We start from the raw sequence: 24,552 nt of genomic DNA, 5'->3' as shown, positions 1-24,552 counted from the left end.
AACTTCATTGTGAAATTTCCACCACCTTCCATCATCACCCTAAGCTACTTTTGCCAACTTACTCCATAGCCCTTGATCCCATGCATGTAATACATCACAAGCATCCCCCCTCCCCCCAACCCACCACCCCCAAACTCCCACTCTCACCCTAACTCACCTATCCATTGAATTGAAGTAACACATTAGCACAAGTAGCAGTGTGGCACCCCTACACACCTAAAATCAATCACCAAAAAGGTAGATGCAATCTCTAGACGTAACTCCATGCATGCGCATAGAGGCCACAGTACAACGGAGTATCTTCTTCGTATGAGCGAATCCCCGCCTCCCTGCTTCACTCCAAATAATGTGTGCTATAAGTAAATGCATTTTTTCTCTACAATTATGACAACTAAGTTCTTGACGTCCTGATTAGTAAGTGGTAATAAACAAAAATAATAGAATTGGATCTTAATGTAAATCTTAACTGGCAATACTTTGAGGGAAAAACTAGCTCATGCTTAGAACTTGTTCTAATTTACTGAACTAAAATTTCTAAACTGATTGGAGTTGAACTGAATATTTTATAAGAGAAGGAAATTAAGAAATGAACTGAACTAATTGGAGCTGAACTGAACTGGAAATAAGCAACAGAACAGACCCTTAGTACTTATATTTACAACCTACGCTAGCTTACTTAAATTATCAACAGTATAAGAAATTTGTACCCACCAATTTATGTTTCATTTTTTATTGTCTGATTACAAATGAAATCAATTTTCCCAAAAATTTATAAAGAAAAATTTAGTCGTCATACTTGTTTGATGCATTACAACGTATAATTTTCAAGCACTAAATTTTTTGCATTTTATGTAAAACATACAAATACATGAATACAGACATACAGTTATGTTTTAAAGTACTACGTATAAAAGTAGAACAGGACATATACGCAATTACGCATCATGAACCATACTCAAAAAATAAATCAGTTGACCCATGCAACAGTTATCAGCTTTTTGCACAGCAAAACACAACTTTATCATAGGCTCAAAAATTGCTGAGCAGCTGAACAAAATTTTTGCACTATTTTAAAACTGAAGGAGATAAAACAACTCCATTCCACAATCCAGGAGATTAAACAATAATACAACCCACCCATCAGCTCTCCCCCTACCCTCCTTTCTTCTTTCCTTTTCTCTTTTACTGTAAAAACTGACCTTTAACTGTTAAGTAGCTGAAAAGCATAATTAATTACAGAGCTTTTGCTGCCGTTGAAACAAAAAAAAAAAAAAAAAAAAAAAAAAAAAAAAAAAAATTATACAGAATATGCCCATAATTAAACCATTCTGCATAAATATGAAGAAAAACAGATCCTAAAACTGGAAATCTACTCTGAAATCAACGAAAAATGCAATCCCTGCCTGTATACGGATAAATTGGATTCCCAAAATGTGGTCTTCTACCAAGTTCTGCTAATTTACAAGCTAACTATCAGCTAGACTTTTGAATTCACGGCAATCTGGAACCAACTTGTGAAGCATAGAGGTTCCCTGGAAACGTACTAATGACCAAAAATTTCTCTTCAACTCACGAATCTGCAGCAATAGTAAGTAATTGTTATTTGATGTCAAAACAGTAGAAGTTTTGGGGGTAAAAATGCAGACATTCAAAAAGTGTTACCTGGTCAAGCGTCATCTTTGTGAAACCAAAACGATCTGTCCATATAGATCCTGCCTCCTCTGCTGCTGGAAGCACTATGGTCTTAACTTTAAGGAACGCCAAGAGTCTCTCGATGCAAGCAAATAGTGTTTGAAAATAACCCTACAAGAAGGTTTGATGAACATTTAAAATGCCTAATCACTTTATCAGGAAATGCCTAACTTGTGAAGGTGAAATACCACCACTTTTTACTGGAGTTGGAAGCAACCAAATAATATATAGTTTATAAGGCAGTTGATAAATTAAGGTGAAATTAAGGTGACAATGTCTCCAGAGATAGCATGTATTAAAGAATAAAGATGAGGATACAGAAGACCCATAGGAGGAGCAAACTTGTAAAAAGTGGGTTAGGATAAATTGTAATAAGAGCCAAGAGTGTAGGATGCAAAAAGTGATGCTTATTATGGTTCACGGCAACCTTATGCTCAAGTGTATCAATAAGAGAAGATGATTTTTAGAATAATGAAAAAGAGATAAGACATGAGAAACAGGGCCTAATATGCTCAAGTGTATCAATAAGAGAAGTTGATTTTTAGAATAATGAAAAAGTGATAAGACATGAGAAACAGGGCCTAATATGTACCAAGAACAGGGCCCTTGATGATACCACTTCTAAACCGTAATCCAACTTAAGGTTATTCTGACCATTTGATCTAGACCCCCATACCTTCCCTAGTCTCTCATATGTGTTTACTTTAGGCAGCACCAAGGACTTTTTTCTTAAATTTCTCTGACTAGTCTTTACAACTCCCTCAAGCACTTTTCATGCATGCTGAGGCATATTTGACCATCAAAATCTATAATTGTGTACTAGCAACAATTTAATGGTTTAATTAGTAATGCATTACCAAGCGTGGCTGAATAAAACAGATGAAGTATTTTACTTCATTGATACTTTGAAATTTCAAATTTAGTAGGACATTGTGGGGGTAAAGTTAAATATACTTAAACTTGTAGTGTCAACCAGCAACAGATCAATAATAAAATAACCCAAGGGCCTATTCTGATTTACTGAACTCAACTGAACTGATTGGAACTGAACTAAACTGAAGGGAGCTGAATTGTTTATGAGAGAAGGAAATTAGTAACTGAACTGATCGGAGCTGAGTTGAGCTGAACTGAACTAAAATTAAGCTGAAGAGAACAGGCCCTAAATATAATGGAAGGATATCATTACTAGTGGAGGTGATGCCATATCAAAGGCCACAGAAAATTTAGATAAGTCATTATCTCTCAGTAGACTACTTACTTTGCCATGATTACCACTGCTTGTTGCGACCAACGGGAGCTCTGCAACATCTGGACCAAATATTCGGAATATTCCAGCTGATACAACCACTTCGCTGCACGTAGTGAGGAAAAAAGGTCAAGTTGCCAAAAGGTCACAATTTCATAATGTTTTGAATAGAAAAATGAAGAGAGCTTATTTACTTGGCGGTTAACACAGCACAGTACATCCCTCCGTATTCTTGGCCACCCACATTCCTCCTGTCACAAAGAATTGAATTAAACAAAGCAATCATGTTAGGTTAAGTTATACCCACATAAAGCAGCAATAGGAACTCATTTTAAAAGGGAAAAGTGCGTACCCGTAAACCATTGCAGGTATAAGGTCATGTCCAGACACTACATCAATGATTGGGGCAAAAGATTCCTGAAGGATGAAGAAAAGAGCTTAGGAACTAAAAAAAAAACCTATATATCATTGCCATAAGCCCATAATCATATACAATTTGAAATTTTAAAAAGAAGCAGCCCAAAAATTCTATTCTTGAAGATAGAATACAATTAATTTTCCATAGTCATACTACACAAGTACACATATGAAACATAAAGTCAACACAGAACAATATTATTAGAATAATCTAGAAAATTTTAATAAAGGCACCTAAAAGCCTTACATGGAAAATAGCTACAGCCTGCGAGAGCAAAGGTCTAGTTTCAGGAGATGCAATCTTTCCACTGAGAAGTCTCCAGCTTACTTCCAAATCAGATCCACTATCAGAACCAATGTGCATGTTCTTTTTCCGGATGATATCCACAAGAGATTTAGGAAGCTTTTCAACTCCTCGAACCAGAAGATTCTGCAAAGAAGATTCAACCCTTCTACAATCCATGCTACAAAACCATTTCCCATCCGGCAATTCCTGAACCATGATGACACCATCATCTCAAGCTTGAATCAAATTGCAGATAAGAAAAGGAGGAGATAATTCATAAGATGTGTATGATATTATTGGATGGATGCATACCGTAAGGTCTGCCATATTATGATCCTTTAAGCAACCAACATGATATTCCTTCTCACACTGACAAGAGAGAATTCAAAATTAATTTTAAACAAACAAACAGCTTGATCAAAGACTAAAGAAAAACTCAATAGAAATTGTACAATGGCCTCTACTTCAAAAGCATTCACGATTTTTTATAAGGTAATTCTTTGACATTCAATTATTTGGATGTGAATTTACAAAAGCAGGCATATAAAACATGTCCCACATCCCAAAGCACACTTGTGTACATGTTTACTACCTAGTTGGGTACCAGGTTCTAACCCCCAACAGTTGCTATTGTTTTTCCACACTCACAACCTTTTTCCATCTGAACTGCAATTTACTACTGACTTCTCAATACATGAAAATTACACTCCTCCCTTGTCAATAAAGAAAATATACGCATCAGTCTCTCATATGAAAGCAACAAGGATTGTTACCCTCAATGAATACAAATCAAACAGACTAAATTGCTTCAAGAACTGATCCAGAATCTAATGCATATTCTAACTAATGGGCCTCCTTAACTAACGGGCCTCCTTGACTAAATTGCTTCAAGAATTGATCCAGAATCAAATGCATATCAATCTCTCATATGAGAGTAACAAGAAGAGATATCCTAAATGAAATCAAGTCAGACAATAAATTCAAGAATTAATCCCAGGAGATTTAATGCCTATTATACCTCTAAGAGGTCGTCTAGACTGTGAGCAATGAGCTGTAGCAAATACGGGGATACTTATTGTTAGATTGAAACATCCACCTGGATAAAGCCATAAAGGTAAATCTTTTGGGCTTTTCATTTCCAAAAAACCATTATTGTGACTTTATCTATTCCTCCTCTGGCTATTTTGACTGGTTGTCTGACACCATCTTCATTATTTTCTTTCTCATTTCTTCCTTCCTTTCATCTTTATCCCTCAACCTTCATGGTGATTACAAATTTAGATGTTTTGGTTTCAATTATTTTTCTTTTTTCGCTTTTGTATTTTCAAGGATCATGGATCGTCCATGGTTGAAGTCTTTTTAAACCATTACTTTCATCTTTGATGATTTATCATTTCTGAGTTCAAGTTTATCAGCTCTGATTTTATTGTTTCTTTTTGATGTTGGTTTTTCGAGAATTCTGACTTCTACTAATCAAATTTTGCTTGCATTTCTAAGGGTTCTGAATCTTTCTAAAATTATTTTCCACTTTGTATTCGATATTATATTTTTTGGGCCACACGAAAATGACATTTTCCTTTCGTCTTTCCTTAACGTTGTATGTAAAGCAGTTAAGGAGTTTGTTGCATCACATTTCACTTTGATATTACTCTAATATATCCACTTAGATATTACTCCAATATTTTCCACTTGGATAGTTGGATGTCACATTCCACTTGGACATTACTCTAATATTTTCCACAAGGGTTGCAGCTTTTCATTTGAGACATAGAAACCATGACACCAAATGATTACTCTAATATATATTTCCCTGACATGCCCAACCTATTTCTTAAGAAAAATTACCCCCTAATTCCCACATAGAAACCATGAGACCTCTCTCTCCCCCCCCCCCCCTAATTCCAACTAATTATTCCACATAAATGGTAGAGGATTCTGCACAAGAAGGCAGCTTTGGCTTCCAACATGAACATTTCTTCAAAACATATACTACCTCGGTTTCATATTATTCACAACGATTAGACATTTTCTACTCTTGTCAAATCGCTGCAAATAATAAGAAACGGAGGTAGCAAATGGGGAGAAGGCAGGTGGGAACGAGCGGAGCGAGAGCATTTTGTTGAACAAATTAGGGACCTAGATTTTGCAGAATTAAAAAATAAAAGGGAAAAAAGTGAGGGGAAAAAAAAAGAGAAAGAGCAGCCATCACATAAGGAAGGCAATGACACACAAGGAGCAGTTGATGGAAGGGCACGAGTCACATGGCAAGCTATGAAGTCAAAGAGGATCTTCAGAGACTCATAGAGTCATCCACTTTCCAAGGGTTAGGATGCTGAGAAAGTTTGTTTCTTCCCATGGAATATTTCAATAAATTGAAGGATACAATTACGCTATTAGGGAAATTTATGCACAAAACAAAAGAAGCTCGGTTTTGGAATAGATGTATTAAAAAAAAAAAATTATATATATACATACATATATATAAGGAAACTTCTTATCTTCCCTTTGTATATCACAGAAGATCGAAGGATACAAATATACAATTAGGGGATATTACACACAAAATATATATTAACCTTGGACTAAAAATGATAATACATAGATAAACTCTTGAGAATTGCCACATGCCACCAAGTCCATATGGCCATTTGAGCAAAATCTTGGCCAGAAAGTCATTGTGCATAATTTGAGGGTATTTCACAATTTTATCTTAAAATAAAAACTAAAAGTGAAGAAAAGCTGGCACCCAATTAAACAGACATGCCCAGAATCATAGTATTAATCCCCGACAGCAACACTGCATTGTAAAGGTTGTTATGCATAAAGAGACTGAGATATTAGGCTGCAGGTCTCACAAATGCAAATTGTTCACATGGCCGCAAAAGTAGTAACACCACTGCCATTGAGATCGCATCCGAAATTTAAAGCCAAGATCATACTAAAGATTTTACTCAAACTAAGACTTGCTTGGACCGTTAACAGTAATGGTAAAGGACTATAGGCACAAGATAAAACAATAAAATGAGAAAGATACCTGGTCACAGAGGATAATTGTACGAGGCCCAAATCCTGTCTTGCAAAAGTCAAAACCTCTGCAGCAGATATAGTTCACACAAACTAGTGTTAAATGCACTATAGCATAAATAAGAATGATAAGATCAATTTTTAAAGAGAGCAAAATTAAAGGCATGCATACAAAACAACCCAAAATAATGAAATACAAACAAAATAAGATCCTAATTACAAGCAAATCTCTTCTTATCATGAGAAACCATAAATATGGAAGCTTGTTCCTGACATTCAGCTTTAAGTTATGTTCAAAATATTCATTTTGGCCTCAACTTACAGCCAGAACAGGTGTATAGATGCAGAATTGACAAAACCAACTCAACCACACATGCCACTCCTACCACAACTTATCAGGAAATAGCCTCAACAACTAATATTATCAGGTTGACATAGCATTTGTTTGACTCCACAACATCCACCTCCATGTATAACACACATGAAAAGGGATACAAAAAACTAAAAAGTAATCACCATTGATCCTTCTCAAATAAGTTTACTTGTACTTGCAAGTTAGAGATCATTTAAAAACACGGATAGAAATATTGGAAGTACCTGCACAATATGCAGGCACTAACTTCAGATGCAAGGTTGTTGACAATTCGAATGGACTGCTTTGTTATCTGCTCTATAGAATCAACTCCACTAACTCTTCCAGCAGCAAGCGCATTAGCATTATGTGCAACAAATTTCTCCCTTTCAAACATATTCTGACAGTATTTACAATACCATTTTCCACGAGGTATGCTTGGCAAAGATGCACACTCTGCGTTTTAAAAATATATATAAAAGCACAGAACACAACAATTATACAAGTCAAGTCACTGTGGCTAATATCATGACATAAAGGTACTAAACACGTATTTAACTGGTAAAAAAGAAACCGAAAGTCATGAATACTTGACCAGTGATAATTAGGATAAAACAATACACCAACTTATGAAAAGAAGATGAACATCAGTATCACAACATAACAGAACGAAACAAAACCTCTGCCGTGTTTTGAATCAAGTAGTGCATGAAAACAGCCTCTCATTTACCACTGAGGTATAATATCAAGTCCACACCTCATCCATATACAAGTGTAATTAAAAAAAAATAATAATAATAAATTAAAAACTAAAAAAAGGCAATGTCCATGATGGATTTATATTAACATCCACAGCAAGGTACCAAGGGTCTTGTTTAAATCAATCAGAAAAACATGAAATATTCACCCCTTTACAAAACCATGCCAAGAAAAAATCATACCAAGAGAGACAAACACAATAAGAGGCTCTCATTAGGCAATCACATAAACATTATCCATTAGTATAACTGGCTGGCCCATTAATAACTACTTTTTGCATATCTACTTTTTGATGCCATCATGTCCACAAGGTTTTGGATGCATGTACTATCCTTTTAAGTTCTAACTCCTGAGAGTACAAAAATTCAGGAGGAGAGGAGAAAAAAGAGACATTAAAAGGAATAAACTTTCAGAGATAGTAATAATAAATCGTACTCTCATGATTTCTAAGGGATAATTCCCATGTTTACAAATTCATCAAATCGTTGTAAAAAGTTTTCATCAGTTCATGAAAAAGCTTTGATAACTACAAATGCAAGTAACACATAGCAAAACGAAGATAATCACATCGTTATAATTTTCATTTCTCTACCCACTGTCACATGCCCATATCTTTCATTCTTCCTCTCTCATTACTTCTCTCTCATCAATTCTTCTCAACTTCTTTAAGTGAGATTCTCACTCAGATTTTCACTCAAAACTTCATCAACTTAAGGTAAAACTTTGTTTTTACTCACATCGTTCTTTTTAATGTTCTCTAGTTTTATTTTTGGGACTAGGCTTTGTTGTTGATGTTTAGTTTTATTTTGGTCGTTGCTCCTTAATTGAAAAATCTGTGTTGTTTGAATATATTGATTTTGTCAATTTCTTAAACGTTTACGTTTATTTGTCCTTTTTTCTTTCTCTGATTTTGTGTCCTTGTTTTTCTATTGATTGATGTCTAATTTTCCTTTCATCCTAATTTGTTTTTTTTCCCCTCTGTTTATTCTAATTTTTGTTTTGCAGACATGCAAGTTGAGAGCTTTTTCATGGTTTAAAAATTTATGCATTAGACATTTTATATTGATCATATTTTGCTACATATTTTGAAAATGCAACTTCACATTTCATCTAAAATTGTACTTTGTAGATTCCAGTTTAATATAAATATCAAATATAACCATATTAAATTTATAATTTTTTGTCGAATGAACATAATGGGATGACAAATTTGAGTAAAAATCATAATTATTGCCTTAATTTTTTTTATATTAAAATAAACACAGTTAATAAAATCAGGTCAAAGCAGGTTGCTATCAGGTTGACCTGAACCAGAACAAATCAGGTCTTGGTCAGGGATTCTGACCCGAAAAGTTAAGACAGGTCAGGTTAAAGTTGGGGATTTTTGACCCAAACCCGAAGTGACCCGAACCTGAAAGTGACCCTATCCGACCCAATTGCCACCCCTTTCTTCTTGATCACTTACAAATTGCTTGAATTTCAGATAGTCAAATGAACTCCATTACATAAAGAACATTTATTATTAACAGAATCCTTAAGAAAAGAAGGAAAAAAAAAGCACTGGCTTTCATCCCTCAAGGCCCAAGGTAAAAAAAGTACATGTAGGACATAGCTTACCCGTATGAAAAGCTCTTGGACATCCATCGCAAAGAAGAAGATTCCCACCATCAGCACAAATAGAGCACAGGTCATCATTGTACTTGGCAGAATGCCGACGATCTTTTATTAGGGTTACCGATAACTCATGCAGAGAGACCCCATTAGATGTGTATATATAGCAATACCTATCATCATTCACAAGGATGAAGGGTTCAACAAAAACACATTACTCCAAATGAGAAGCCACAAAATGCTATAATGAAAACTTACGGTTTTCTGCGTGAAGCACAACCAGCATGTGCCTCAAATTGCGAAGCACTAACCTGAATAATATTTCATGTCAAAAAACAAGCTTCAAAAAGAAAATGACAGTATTTAAGGTCAAATTAAAGACAGACAACGCACCACCGTATCACAGCAATTACAAAGAATTCCAGAACCCTTTTTGGAGCCCTCCAGTAATTTCTGCACAATTTATACCAAAAAAAAAAAAAAAAAAAAAGATTATATACATATAAACTTAAAAAGATTGCAACAATATTCGGAAGTCTAAAACTGATCCCTATTTACACTAACCTGTCCTCTAGCATAATAGCCAAGCACAGTTCCATCAGGCAATACATCATCTTCAAAAACCAACTTATGCAGCCGAAGGTCTCTGAACATAAAAGTCAAATGAACAACAAAAAAGTATAATCAGCGCATGAAAAAAAAAAAAAAAACATAAACATCACAGTTAAGCTCATATAGATATAGCTGCTCGTGATATAAAGAGATGTGACACTTGCTCATACAAAACATCAAGCATGGTAGTTCTAACTGAGACCTACACCAAAATGTATTAGCAAGAAAAAGGAGAGGAAACATACTTTCTTGTAATTTTCCCACTGGTTTTCTTCTCTGAAGATTTAAGAGCGGTGGGAGTTTTAGAAGGCTTGGGTGTCGGAACTTCTTCTCTTAACCTAAACAAACAAGATGAAAAAAATTTTAAGTCAAAATCAATCAAAACCCTGCAGGGATGATTTCACTTACCCTTGAAGGGAATTCAAACATGTACCTTGTTTTAACTTTTGCACAAGCATTTCCAGGTGAAGGCTTCGGAGACAAGGCCAGTTTAGATGACCTAATTTGACAAATTAGATGAGATCCATGCTATTAAGGGAAACAAATCAAATCATACACCAAGACTTACTGTAATATGAGTAAATCACACCGATAAACAATTTTAAAGAATCAGATCCAAACAATTACTTCAAATTGGTACAACAAACCATAATCATAGACATCATAGCAAAATGTATGAATTTTTTAAAGATGCAAATTTGGAATAAAGCTGAATGTATGATCCATACCTTCTCTTCAATTTCTTGTGATCCTTTGTTCCTGCGGATTTTCCCACCACGGGACTGACACAAGTCTTTGGAGACATAGATGAATCTTGTGCACTGCAATGATAAAAAAAATACAATGATTAATGTAATTTCTTTCATGTTTCAAGGAAACACTTAAAGCTATGATGAAAATCACATTGTACCCAAGAATAAACCTAGACAGCAGAATTCTTACCTTGCCATAGCTAACTAACCACACTTTTCCAACAAATAGGGAGATTAAGTATTACAAAGAAATAGAGATACTTATGTTTATTATGAAAACCTAGATTGAGGAACAAGAAAAGGGGCTGACAGAAAATCTGAGTAATGAATAATTTTATGAGCCCACTAAGTTAGACAAGAGTAAGCAACACTAGATAACTACAAAAGGCCCAAAAGTTAAAATATGCAAGCCAAGCCCAATTGGAGGTTTATTTTCTTGGTGAAAATGATCATATTGGGACAGAACCTTTGTTTCATTCAACCACTCTGTAAAGAATCAAATACTCGATGCAAAAGCAATTAATATTAAAGCACTTTACACCTTTCTCATCCAAAGACCCAGCCAATCATATTCTTTTCAGCAATGACTCAGAATAAGATATGTAACTGTGATGGTGCAAAAGAAACTAAATACTTATATGCTATGTTACTCGGACTCTTTCATTTACCTCACGTGTCCGTGTCGACACGACACGTGTCGGACACCGACACTTGGACACTTAACTAAAAACACAATTTTTTCCAAGAAAATGGACGAGTCCGATGCTTGGACACCCGTGTCTAATTTGACACTTCATCCGAGTCCAAGTAACATAGCTTATATGAAAAGCGCTACTTAACAAAATTTTCCATGCAGCAAAAGCACTAGCCAACCTATTTCGCAAGCTGACATCAGCCATAGCAATAGCTTATCAACCTTCCTAGTACCTGCGCTTCTATTATAGGAAAAGACCCACTATTTTTTTATTTATTTCTATGCTGAGACCACTTTATTACTATTACGTATTTTCTAATATAAAGTTAAATACTAATATACTCACTCACATCTCTCAAAAAGCAATGACCCACTTCCCGCCAACTATAATAAAGAATTTTTAGAAATACTCCACTACCAACTTGCACACAATACAATAAGAAAGCCAACTGTTTTGGGTAAAATCTTGCACTGGTCAAACTGATTTAATTGTTCCGGGATAGAGGTAGTGATTTTTCATTCAACTGCTTTTGTATGTTATAATTGAGATGCATAAAGATCTTGTTTTAAAAAGCGCGCCTCCGCGCGGCGTGCCTCACTCCCAGGCTCTAAGAAATGGGTTTTAGCTAGGCAAGGCTCAGTCACCTACGGAAGGCGCGCGCCTCGTGCGCCTCAAAGCGCCTTTGGTAAGGTGCGCCTTCGTGCCTCAAGGAAAATAACTAAGATATAAGTTATAAATTGAAGAATGATGGACACTTTTTCAAATTTACACTACCTTAGCTTTACATATATTATTATTTAATTTATTGTGAATCTTTTTGATTGGTATTTAGTACAATCAAAGTAAAAAATAATTTGAAATAAATATGTAAATACATGCACCTTGCATACAAAAGGCGCGCACCTTCGCCTTGCGCCTCGCTCCTAGGCTGCAAGGACCATTTGCGCCTTGCGCCTTTTAATACTAAGATAAAGATACAAAATCTTACAAGCAAAGGACAACAGTTTCAGACAAATCAGGTTTCTTTCGGTACGTATTGAAATTCATTTCATCCCCAAATTCAGTATCATAGATTCCAGGAATAGAGGACAATAGTTGAAGTTTCTTTACATAATATATCCCCTAAATTTTTGTAACAAAAGAAGCCAAGTCATCAGCCAAGTGAACCAAGTGAATTGACAAACCCACATTGTAGCCTATGAAAGCTTTATTGAGGATTTGGTATAAGAACCAACATTGAATCAGGTCAAAAAGTAGACTTGGATAAGTTTATTTATTTCCAAAGTTGTTCGGAGTTTTCTTTATGGTCTAATTTAAATTCCCTGAATCCCAAAACTTAGTAAATATGGCTAATATTCAGGAAGATGGCTATTTTTAGTAAGACCAAATCCCAAGACTAACGGCACATGCATTTACATGAACTAATGAAGAGACAAATTAACATTTGAATAACCTAATCCAAAACTAGTATTCGCTATAATCAATTTTAACCAAAAGGCTTCAAGGCAAATTAGGCAATGTATCCCCCGAATCTTCCTCACGGGTATTCTCTATATGAACCGATTGTGGTTTACCACAGTGTAACATATTGGAAAATCAAAATTATAGATATGATGATCACAATTAATCTCTGTAGAAAAAAATGGCTAATAAAAGACAACATAAGCTTTCAAGAGGCTTGCTCTCCCTCAAAAAGTAAACAAATACTAAAGGAAACAATCAACAATAATATCATGACCTTTTTTTTCGCTTATCTCTTCATATAGCATTTCTCAATCTGACTGACTTCCTTCCTCTTCAAAGCTAATTCTAACAACTAATTATGAACAGCCTATATTATCCCTCCCCAATAGACCAGTCTATTACATTACCGGCCACCCAAACTTCTACTTTTTCCTTATGGTGGATAGTAGTCAGCTTCATTTTCTCAGAATCTACAATGTTGGTCAGCATTTCATTGATAGAACTAGCCAGAACTGAACCCAGTATAAACTGCAGGTCTTCCTTGGAGTTAAAAGTGTACGTCTGTTGGTTAAATAAATGCAGAGAAGAAAAACGTTGCATAGGCTAGGTAGACTAATTAAGGGGATGGGTTCGGTAGAAAACTGAATTGAGTAATCACATCCTGTGTAGATTTGTTTGCTATGAAGATTAGGTTCAACAAATAGAGTTGCGGTTCCTGTCAACTGAAGAGCTGAAAAATGGGAGTTGAAATATAGGGTTGGGTGTTCGGGTCTAAAATTAGGATAATCAGACATAAGATATGTCTCATAAAAAGATAGAAAGATATAATCCAGAGAGGAATTAACAAGTATTGGGTAAGCTAATGCTGGGCTTGACATCACCATCATACAATCTTTTAGAGAGGCTTTTTCTCTCCCAAAGTGTAAAAGGAAACACTCAATAATAACAATCGTCAAGATTTCTTTTTCACTGATCACCTCTTTATATAGCATTTCTCTATCCGACTGACTCCCTTCCTATTTAAGCTAATTCTGACGGCTAATTACGCTACATTACTTTTCCAAAATAGGCCAGTCAATCACATACAACAAATTGACTCTGCACTCGCATCCTCTTTTCTTGCCTACTATTTTCAAAATTGATGACAATATGTTTTTCAATTTCCATGACTACATCTTAAAAGTCTTGACCAATTAAGAGTAAGGCTAGATGCATTTAGAGCACTCTAGAGTCTAAACCCTGACAATGGCAACAGAGATTTTGGTTTGTAGTTGTGTTTTGTCCAAAGGTGATCAAGTAACCATGCGGAAAGCTGAAAAAAGTCAGAAGGTAACACATACTTTTTTACTATTTTCTCACACATATTTGTTTCTGAAATTCTTCCCATCCTTGAACTGCTGCGTAATTTTGGCGTAAGAGAAGCACCTGCTGATCTGTAAACACCAAAGAAACAAACAAATGTGAGGTTACAGGCCATTATGGACTTATGGTAACATATGTACACATTCATATTGCATCAAAATATGCAACCCACTGAAAATTAAAAGGTAAATAAAATAAAGAAAGCATATGCTGAACAAAAGAAAACTTAGGAATAAATGTAAAGTACGAACTTTTTCACTAATTTTGCTCGACTTCTGCCTTGAAGCATTTCAGAAGGCAAATCAGCCTGAGAAGTGTGCAACTTTGGAGTAAGAATTGCTTCACCTGAGCTGGATTTACCATAAAATTATCCAACATTATGGTAAACATAACTAAATGAGTAATATGGACAATTAACAGCAAATATAAAATGTACATGTAAAACTACCTGCGATCATTCACTAGCAGAAAAAGAAGAGGCACCAACTAAAAGGTCAGGTACAAGCTGACTACAAGAAAATATCACAAAAAGATAAAACTAGGGATACTAACTTTTCAATTGAATTTTTAGGGCTGATATCTTGAGCGTTGTCACATGCTGAAGTAGATTGGGAAGGAAAAACAAACTTTGATGACCTAAAAAAGTTAAAAAGGAGAACACATATAATCAGTAGATGCAACAGCAGCAGGAACAGCAACAACAACAAAAGTGCTTTTTGGCATTTAAAGCCCTATTGCCAAATTGACATCATCAAAATTTCATGTAATATTAAAAGATCCTAGAAGGTACACAACAAAACTTCGCCCAAAAAATTCTATAGGATAACAGCCTCCAATGTGTATAGTTAAAGATCCAATTCCGTCTAAGTCCTTTGCCCTTTGTGGCTCTACGCACACACACACATATTTTTTTTTTTAAAAAAAGTGTACCCTACCAACTTGGATGTCTAGGAACATATCATTATATACATCAGAATATATTACAAAACATGTCAGAAAATAAAATGGAAATTGGCAAATCATACAGATAAAACCAAATATAACGATCCCAGATTTCTTGCTGCTTTATGATTAGCAAGGAATTTGAGATAACCGCTTAAAGCAGGATTCATGATACACTAACAACGTACAACCCATGCAGTCAAAGTTTGTGTTTCACACTATAGACTGAAATGTAGAGTCAAAACTCAGCAGCCTCTCTTGCAAGGAGAGAGGAGAGACTACTACTAAATATTGGGTGCCAGAAATCCCAAGATCCCCACTGAAAAATAAAAAATTATACAAGTAAATATTTTTCACAAACATATTTAGTAGTCACTCTCTCTCTCTCTCTAAAAATATAAATATTTTCTAAAAAGGGAGAAGTTTTCACCCACTTTAGGACATACCACAGGACCAACTAGGCCTTTTTTCACTTTATATTTCACAGGTATTAAAAAACACTTCCTCTGCTTCACTAAAATAGCAACATATGCTTCTGGTAAATTAATATAGGCAAGGGGAGAGAGACAAAACAATCCATAGATAAAGAGGAGAGGAGAGGAGAGAAATGTTAGGGTTGAGTCATTGTGAGTGCATAGCAAAAGTCAAGATGTAAACATTGAGAAAAATAAATGGAGAAGGAAGGCAAGAAAAGAAATAAGCAGGATATGAAACTTAACGTGGTAAAAATTCTCAAATAGAGGCAAAACATACACAAATAACAAGCACCCAAATGTCCACTATCTAATGTAGGATAGTACAAATACACAAAATTATCAGGCTTGAATTACACAATTATGGCTCTCACTGTTGGGAAAAACTCACAACGAAGTAGTGAATAGGGAGATTGTGTCCCCACACACGGAGTGTCTAGGAGGATGAAACATTAAAGATCATATTGGTGGATCACTCCCAAATTATTTCCCTAACACCAATATATATAAATTATGTAAGTTGACAAGTGTAGCTTCATGAAATTGAATTAATGAAAATTTGTAAAATTTCATCATTAGATACCTTCTAAGTTTGCGAATCTAGAGGAATCATAAACCTTTCCAATAAGTGCATTACTAAGGCTATGTTTAATTCCCCTTTTTTTTAACTTATCCAGTCTAATTTGATTGCCTCGTTTAACAAAACTTTAACCTAATATGTACGCTAACTTGCAAATAAAACAACAAGGTCTAATGCTCTCAAATTTTTTCCTGATGTAATCTGAAACAAGTAATAAGGTACTTAAATAAGGTGAGCTAAACATAACCCAAGCAAGATATTTCTAAAGAATGGCATATGCTCATAATTCAAAATAAACCATTAACAATAAAAGTGGTCTTATTAGGGTTGTCAAAAGCTGACACGACACAATAACACGACACGAACCCGACACGAAATAAGCGGCTTTGGGTCAAGAAGTCTCGACCCGTTTACATAATTGGGTCGACACGAACACGACACGAAATTAAACGGGTTAGGTTTGGGTTGAAATTTCCAACCCGAAATCGACACGCATAACCCTATTATATAAGTGGGTTGAATGACAACCCATCAGCCCGAACCCTACACGTTTAATCTATTTACTTAAGTAGTAAAAAAACTGAATTTTTTTATTCAAAACTAGTAATTTTGTAAATTACCTTAACACCATTTATACATTTTGGTAAATTTTTGGCGGTTAATTTGGCGAAAAAATTATATATTTCATCTTTTGTAAATTAAAATTTAATTTGGCGGTTAATTTGAGACAATTCTTATGTATGGTTGCATTGTTAAAACTACTAGCTTTAAACCCTTGTGGTATCTTTTGCATAAACTACTAACTTTAAATTGTTGTAGTATCTTTAACGAATTAATGATGTATGTCTTTTAAATTTGAATTGAATATTAATTAATTTTTACATGTTATGTGAGTAAAAGGTTTGGGTCAAGGATTTTCAACCCATTTAATAAACGGGTAAGGTTTGGGTCAAGGATTTTTCAACCCGTTTAACATCCACACGAACACAAACCCGACACGACACGACCCATTTGATAGCCCTAGGCCTTATGAAATTTAGGCCACACAAAACCTAACAAGAGAGTATTGTGGGCCAATTATAGGTAAATTTAATAATTTAAGTTATAAAAATTTACAAAAAAAAGAAAAATGTTACCTTTTTTTCAAAACACCTAAAGTAGTAAGTGTTTCAATTATTAGGAAATGATGGTAGTATAACAACATCATGATTGATCCCCCCTTAAAAGAGGCTAGGTAGTAGGTAGAATCAAACAAATGTAAATAGAAAATAGACAATCATACCTTTAAACAAATGAAGTTAACATGATTCCATCGAAAAAATCAAGATATGCCTAGCATGCTTAAGATGAACACAAAGATACCAACATAGTTAATCAAGGAGAACCTTAACATAGATTTAACCTAGAACTAGTTTACTTTAAGAGATTAACACCGAAAGTTTCATGGTTTGGTGGTTTAGATTTTAATGTTATAATCTTGACATCACGAGATCAAATCTAGTAAGGACCATTTATAATATATTTAATTGAATGTGGATGACAAGGATTAAGATTCCCAATGGAAGAGTGACTCATGACATCTCAAGTCCTAAACTTGTTGGGGAAGCAAATCGAAGACAAGGTCCAACTACACAAGATCAGGGAAAACAATAAAGGAAAATGAGCTTCAACTAATCAATCACTTGCTAGCAAAATTGAAATTCACACCTTCATGTATGGTTCTTCTTAAGCCTCATAAGGGAGACTTAAACCTCTAAATGGTCTCAAAAGGTGAATAAGACTCAATCCATCCCTCCAAATATGCTACCAAGCTTCCTAAGAATCCAACATAAAAAAAATACCAATATTACTCTTCAATACATAGGAAAGATTAATTTCTCTACCCTAATCAGTAACAACTGCTTTTTTTTATTGCTAATCCCCAATACAATTTGATGAACCACATATTCCTCCGGTGATATCAATCAATCAAAGCATTAATCTCATAAGAGGGTCGGCTACATAAACCAAATTTGATTATTCCATGTAGACATCGACAAAAATCTTCCTCCTCCATCCCTTATGATCCAATGCCTCATCCTCATACAAATTTATGTACTTCATATCCCTCCTTACTCCTTCCAACCAAGTCATTTTTGGTCTCCCTCTCCCCGGTTTAACCCCGTCGTCGCCTCGTTTAACCCCGCTGTGGTCCCACTCTTCCAATCTTTGTACCGATGCACCCTTGGGTCTCTGTCTTACATGTTCAAACCAACGCAGGCGATTTTCCTTAGTTTGTCTCCAATGCCACACCTACTTTCTTTCTTGCGAATAACCTCATTTCTAATTCTATCTCTTAGAGTGTTCCCTTACATCCAACTTAACATGCGCATTTCTGTAACCTCCAACTTTTTAATGTGCTCCTTTTTAGAAGCACGACATTTTGTACCATAAAGACACGGGACTGTCTTCAAAGCCACACTAATCAGAAACATACAGAGCAACTACCTTGGGGAACAGATACAAATCAAGCTTTTAGATTCCACAATATAACAATTATTTAGCATATCTTTGGACCAAATCACATTTCCAGTATTCAACACATACACTTGAGGAGAAAAACCAAAGAACATAACAGTAAAGAGTTCATGGACCAGGCAGACTTACATATATATCTATAAATAAAGGCAATAAAGATTGAGATGCTGAACTTGCCTAAAAGAGACCAGCAGCATCAAAAAGCTAGGAGCCTAGGACAGAATGGTGGGTTGACTATTTACAGAAGAGATTGATAACCCCTAAACTACAGAGATGGAAAAAACAGAAAGGGAATCAACTACCATAAATCCCTATCCAATCATTCCCTTTACCCCTCCCATTACCCTATTTTCATTCCCCACCCACCGGCCCCCACGGAATCACTCTAACCCCCAAACTCGACCGACACCACTGCCAACCACTACCTAGCCACCAAAAAAATCGCCTAACACACTGACACCACCAACCACCCTAATGCACCGAAAAACAAACCATCTTTCCCCAAACTACCCAACTTCAATTGAAATAACCCTCACCCACCATGTACACCACCCATTACCCACGAAAATCACCACACCCACCACGAAAACCACCGCAAAAACCACCCAAAAAACCATGACCATCTCAATAATAACCATAACAACCCTCAAACACCCAAACAAAACAACACATAACACTCTAAAAACAAACTACCAACTAGATCTACCAAAAGATTACTTAAAAAAGAGAGCGATGACATTGACATATACCAATCTAGCTGGTTCGGGGGTAGACGATGGAAGGGTGGCAGTGTTGCAGGGAAAGGGGAGTGTGGTTGCCGTTAGGGAGGATGGGGGCCGACGAAGGAGGGTGGGGAGCTCGGCGGCGCTGGAGGGAAGGGGGGCTGGAGTTGGTTGTTGGTTGTGTATTTTGAAACTTGATTCCATTCTTTTGAAGTAAAACAAACAACCTATGATAAATGGGGAGTTGCTTTCCATTCTCCCTCTTTCTCTTTCTTTTAGCCATTCCCTTTTCCCTTTGCGAACCAAACGGCCTCTAAAAGTTATGGTCACTCCATTTTCCAAACCGTCATTGAATTAACAAATAATGAACTGAACAAAGGGGAGGCATATGAGCCCACCATCTTCCTAGTAAGATGAATCAATAGACTTCTATTTTGGTCTAGGATGCACGGACTCGGGTACGGGTGTCGGACTCGAGTATGGGTCTAAGTGTCGGACTCGGAAAATTCTAAAATTAAGGATCCAGGGACACGTTTTTAATGAGTCCAAATTTTGGATTTGGACTCGGGGACACGGAAATAAATTTTTTGTTTAGTAATGTACCTCGCAGAAAAAAAAAACACGGTAAGAAAGAAAAGTCAAAGTACATTTATTGTTCAAATTAAAATAAAGATAAAAGAAAAGGGAAAAAAGAGAAGGTAAACCTGGTAAAGAGGAGTTAGAGGACACGTGATTATATCCCCACCTAAAAAGCAACTACTTTTCCCCACCTACCCCCACCTCCACAATTAAAAAAAAAAAGGAAACAGAAATTGCAACTTGAAAATGTCGAAGAACTAAAACAACCCAGCCTCTCGTCGCCGGCTAATAAAGCCGGCAACTTCTTCGTGCCGCTCGTCTTTCCCTTCCGATCAAAAGCCTTAAGATTTCGATTCTTGTTTTGGTGAATCCAACCTTCTATTTTAGATCTAGGGTTTAAGACTGACGAGTCCACTTTTTCTCCCGGGTCGCGTCGTGATACGGTGGGGTGGTTGGCCGAGTCCGAGCTTCGCAGATTTTGGTTGAAACGAAAGAAAATTAAACCATTTTGCAAAAAATGAGGTAATTTTACAAGAAAAAGATGGCTCATATTCCACTAAATTCTGAAATCCATAAACTTTTGAAAGAATTCGGACGCACCAAACATGTCAATATTAGTAATGATGGTCCGCACTTGCCTCTTTATAAATGAATAGATCCACGGAACACGAATCGAATAGGATAAAGAGTTTATCAATTATTTTATTTTTATTTTTTTCAGAAGACAATATATTTTGGATATAGAAACTTGAAAAAAGTGCTCACCCTACGGAAATTGTTTATGATATATTAAAGAGGGCAGAGCATCTTGTAGAATTCAACTAAACACTACAATGTGATAGCAAGTTTGCTAGAGTATCTTGGAAAGGAAGCAGGCAATGAGTTTGTTATATAAATAACAGAAGATTAGGGTGAGATAATTACATTGAATATTAATAGAGTATTTTGGGTTAACTTAGCTTTGCCAAATTGTGAGAGAATCCACCTCTCGAAAGTATCTTCTTCACCCCTAATTTCTGCCATTAATGATGCCTAAGTTATACTAATTCATAGTAAAACAAGCCCAATAGGTAATGTAATCCAGTCAATATACAGCAGTTTGCCCAGCAAAGTGCCAAAGAGTTACCATGAGTAGTTCACCCAAGTCCATGATCCATTGCCACACTATAATCGAAGTCCAAGTCCTTAAGGTAAGGGTACAAGGGAGTTGAATGATATGCAAGGCCCACAACTCACACTCATCTCACTTCTTAGGAAAATGGTCTACATTGATATGCCCAAGAATTAAGTGTTATACTATTACTCATAACAAAACATGTATGACGAAATTAAAGGAGCAAGTATGATGAATGTTTCAAAATCGAAAAAACGTAAAGGAGCATGGTAATAGGAAAAGAAACATGACTTGTAAGCATAAAACTTTTGAAAATACAAATCTTCATAGTTCGAACAAGCATGATGTCCATTAGAGCCTATATGCAGGTTAAACTATCAAACTCAGACTTCAAACACATGATGTCCATTAGAGCCTATATGCAGGTTAAACTATCAAACACAGTAATCCCACTCATGCTCTCCAATTTAACGGACAAATTATTATTCCAAACTCAAAGATCTTAGCCTAAAAAGGGATTTTATAAGTAATGCAAAAACGAGCAGTAGAGTAAAAAAAAATATAAGGTGCATAATTTGAGCAACTAAGAGAACAGAAGAGAATTGTCAAGCTTCAAAATCAGACCTATACCGTTTACGAGTTGAGTACACTGGGCCAACCGAGGACAGATTCAACATAACACATTTGCTGCAGACTGGCTCTGAGCTTTCAGCGTCCATGGAGGAAAATGGCTCTAAAACCAAAAAAAAAGCCGGGTCAAAGGACATAGCATCATGAGATATGCATTTTGAAATTCACAATTGATACATCTTAATAAAGTCAGAAAAGGGTAGTAACTCACCTTTGCAATTCTGACAAACTATAAGTTTCTTTTCAGGCAAAGGACCAATAGCATTTTGAATTGTGGCTTCTAATGTACTAAGACGAGTGCTCTTGCATGCTTTTAGTATATGAATTAAACTTCTCCCGTTCTCAAGATATATGTATTGTACCGCCCGTTTATACTTGTTACAAGCATGAATCTCAAACAGAGAAGGGGGGATAACCTACAAGATTAAATTAACATAAGCAAAGAATTGACATTATGTTACTGATAATGGTAAATGCCTCAACTGTCAATACTCACTTTGCATCCTTTGCACAATCCGCAAGAACATAGTATGCCAATACCTCTAATTCTTCCATTAAGCTTCAAACCCTATAATGAAAAGTCTAAATCTATGAGCATTTAGTTTCCATATATATTTGAGGAAATAGCTAAAAAGGAATGAAAGCAGACGACTTCTACTAAATGAACATTAAAACAATCATTCCACATCAATGAAATATCCATATTCTATATATACGAATAGCAGGAAAGGTAAGTTAATGTTATAATACCTTGCCGCCATCATAATAAACCGGACATCCCTCTAATAAACCTGTGGCAAGAAGCTCCTGAACATTGCTTGGGACTTTTCCCTGGGATATCTGCTTCGACATTTTCATCTCCAGTTTTCTCCTCGGAACTGCTGAGCTAGGCTCTTCGCTATCTTTGCCAGCATCACACTCTGCATTCTCACTACTCTTGACAGGCACCACCGTTCCTATATCTACAGTGACAGCAACCGCCATTTCTGTATCTAGAGTAGCAGGTACCGCCTTTTCCCTATCACTATCATCCACTTTAGGCTTCGAAGCTGAGCGAGTAACCCTTCTTGAATACTTCTCTATTAATGAATTCTTTACTACCCCATTACTCTCACTCTTTGAGGCTTCAGAAAAGACCACTATATCCTTACAAACTTCTCCATTACCCTCATTCGTTACTCCCTTCGAATTTCCCTCGCTTTGATCAACATAATCATTCCCTTTTGTCACGATATCCTCCTTAGATTTCAATGCTGATCGCGTAAACCGCCTTGGATATCTCTCAAGAGAGGATTTCTTGGCTTTACCATTAGCATTCAATGGAGATTTCGTCGAATCTCCTTCCAACACTTCCTCAACTTCAATAATACCACCATTAGCATGCACCCCATTAACAACTGCATCCTGATAATCTATCTTAATAGCAACCAAATTCTGCTCCTCAAATAGCTCCCCATTCACCTCCACATCATCACACACTTCATTCTTCATCACACCATCACCATCCCCATCCCCATCCCCATCCCCATCACCATCACCATTTACAGAGCTCCCATTAACACCCTTTTCCTCGACCGCCATCGACGAAACTTCATTCACATTCTTAACCTCCTCATCACACACTAACTTCACAACTTCACTATCCACCCCAACTGCCACACCAATATCTCCCTCCTGCACCTCCGGCACTCCAATTTTCTCCTCCGGTTTCGGATCATGAGCTCCATTTTGATCTCCTACACCTCCACTCGCCTCCGAAACCTCGACCGCACCATTATCACCACCACCATAACTCAACACCTCCGATTTTCGAGCTCGAATCGTCGACCTTTTCACTCTCTTATACACTAAATTCTCAGAAACTGGACTCGTACCACCAACAGAAAGTCGCTTACTCGAACGAGTAGTTCTCCCAATCACTGGAGACTGCATCTCCAATGCCGCTAACTCACGCTTCATTTCTCCAAATTCAAAACATCAATCCACAATAAATTTCTTCAGCTTTTCATCGATTCATACTATTTTATCGACATTTACAATAGTTACAACACAAATCGCAAATCCAAAAAATCAAAAACCCTAGATTTCTCAAATTTTTTTCCAAAATATATCGTAAAATCCAGATTTTTTTGTTTTTCGAAAAATTTAAACCATGATATAGGAAATGAAAGTGATGAAAAGTTTGAATATGGTTAACGAAGATTTGAAATCAGAGGAGAGAGATAGAAGAAGATCTTGAATATTTGGCGAATAAATTATCTTTGAATTTTGAAGAAAAAAGCACCGAGGAAAGAGAAAATTTTCTGGAAGGAAGAAGAGGGCCAATGGCAGGTTTTTCAGAAATATTACCTTTTTTTTTTTTTTTTAGGGAAAATTTTACTTTTTTTTAATTTTAAAAGAAAATAAATAAAAAAATGAAGGAGGAACCGCTTTAAATATAGGAAAAATACATTTTAATAATCTCAACTATTAGCGATTTACTTCCCAACTAAGGTTTATTATCTAATAATCCCAACTATGCTATGAGTTTTCCTCCAGCAGTCCGAGTAACCGGGTACCTGCTGAAGTGGTAAATGTTTTTTTTTTTGTTTTTTTAATTCCACTTGTCATCACGTGGTTGGTCTAGAAAAAAAAATTAAAAAAAAAGAGAAAAAAAACCCAGACACCCCGGCCACTCCCTTCTCCACCTTCCCCCACCGTAAAACCATTAGTCCAACCCCTGA

At 35.9% G+C, this 24,552-nt stretch overlaps 1 protein-coding gene across 3 annotated transcripts; it reads right to left on the bottom strand.

Moving 5' to 3' along the window:
• Positions 1-1,257: 1,257 nt before the first annotated feature.
• On the bottom strand, positions 1,258-24,183 carry LOC145623843 (uncharacterized). Of its 3 annotated transcripts, none has more exons than XR_014110272.1 (23): positions 22,580-24,183; positions 22,326-22,397; positions 22,041-22,245; positions 21,824-21,932; positions 14,825-14,908; positions 14,524-14,622; positions 14,251-14,343; positions 10,728-10,820; positions 10,433-10,498; positions 10,245-10,337; positions 9,952-10,033; positions 9,781-9,840; positions 9,646-9,698; positions 9,394-9,560; positions 7,263-7,473; positions 6,676-6,733; positions 3,954-4,010; positions 3,603-3,848; positions 3,291-3,355; positions 3,133-3,189; positions 2,951-3,049; positions 1,663-1,803; positions 1,258-1,577 (listed from the first exon to the last, which is right to left on the bottom strand). XR_014110272.1 is itself a non-coding variant. In XM_081676724.1 (23 exons), the coding sequence occupies exons 1-23, from the start codon at positions 23,786-23,788 to the stop codon at positions 1,467-1,469; spliced, it is 3,525 nt and encodes a 1,174-aa protein (XP_081532850.1). In that variant the 5' UTR covers positions 23,789-24,183; the 3' UTR covers positions 1,258-1,466. The 3 variants fall into 3 exon arrangements, 2 of the variants coding, with proteins under 2 accessions (XP_081532850.1, XP_081532851.1); XM_081676724.1 differs by having other exon boundaries at positions 2,951-3,044; XM_081676725.1 differs by having other exon boundaries at positions 2,951-3,044; positions 21,830-21,932.
• Between the last annotated feature and the right edge of the window lie 369 nt (positions 24,184-24,552).

The sequence above is a fragment of the Chenopodium album genome, chromosome 3, assembly GCF_948465745.1.
Source record: "Chenopodium album chromosome 3, dcCheAlbu1.1, whole genome shotgun sequence".
In the NCBI taxonomy this organism is placed as follows: Eukaryota; Viridiplantae; Streptophyta; class Magnoliopsida; order Caryophyllales; family Amaranthaceae; genus Chenopodium; species Chenopodium album.
The sequence above is the reverse complement of the archived record's forward strand: the minus strand, read 5'-3'. Positions and strand labels throughout refer to the sequence as shown.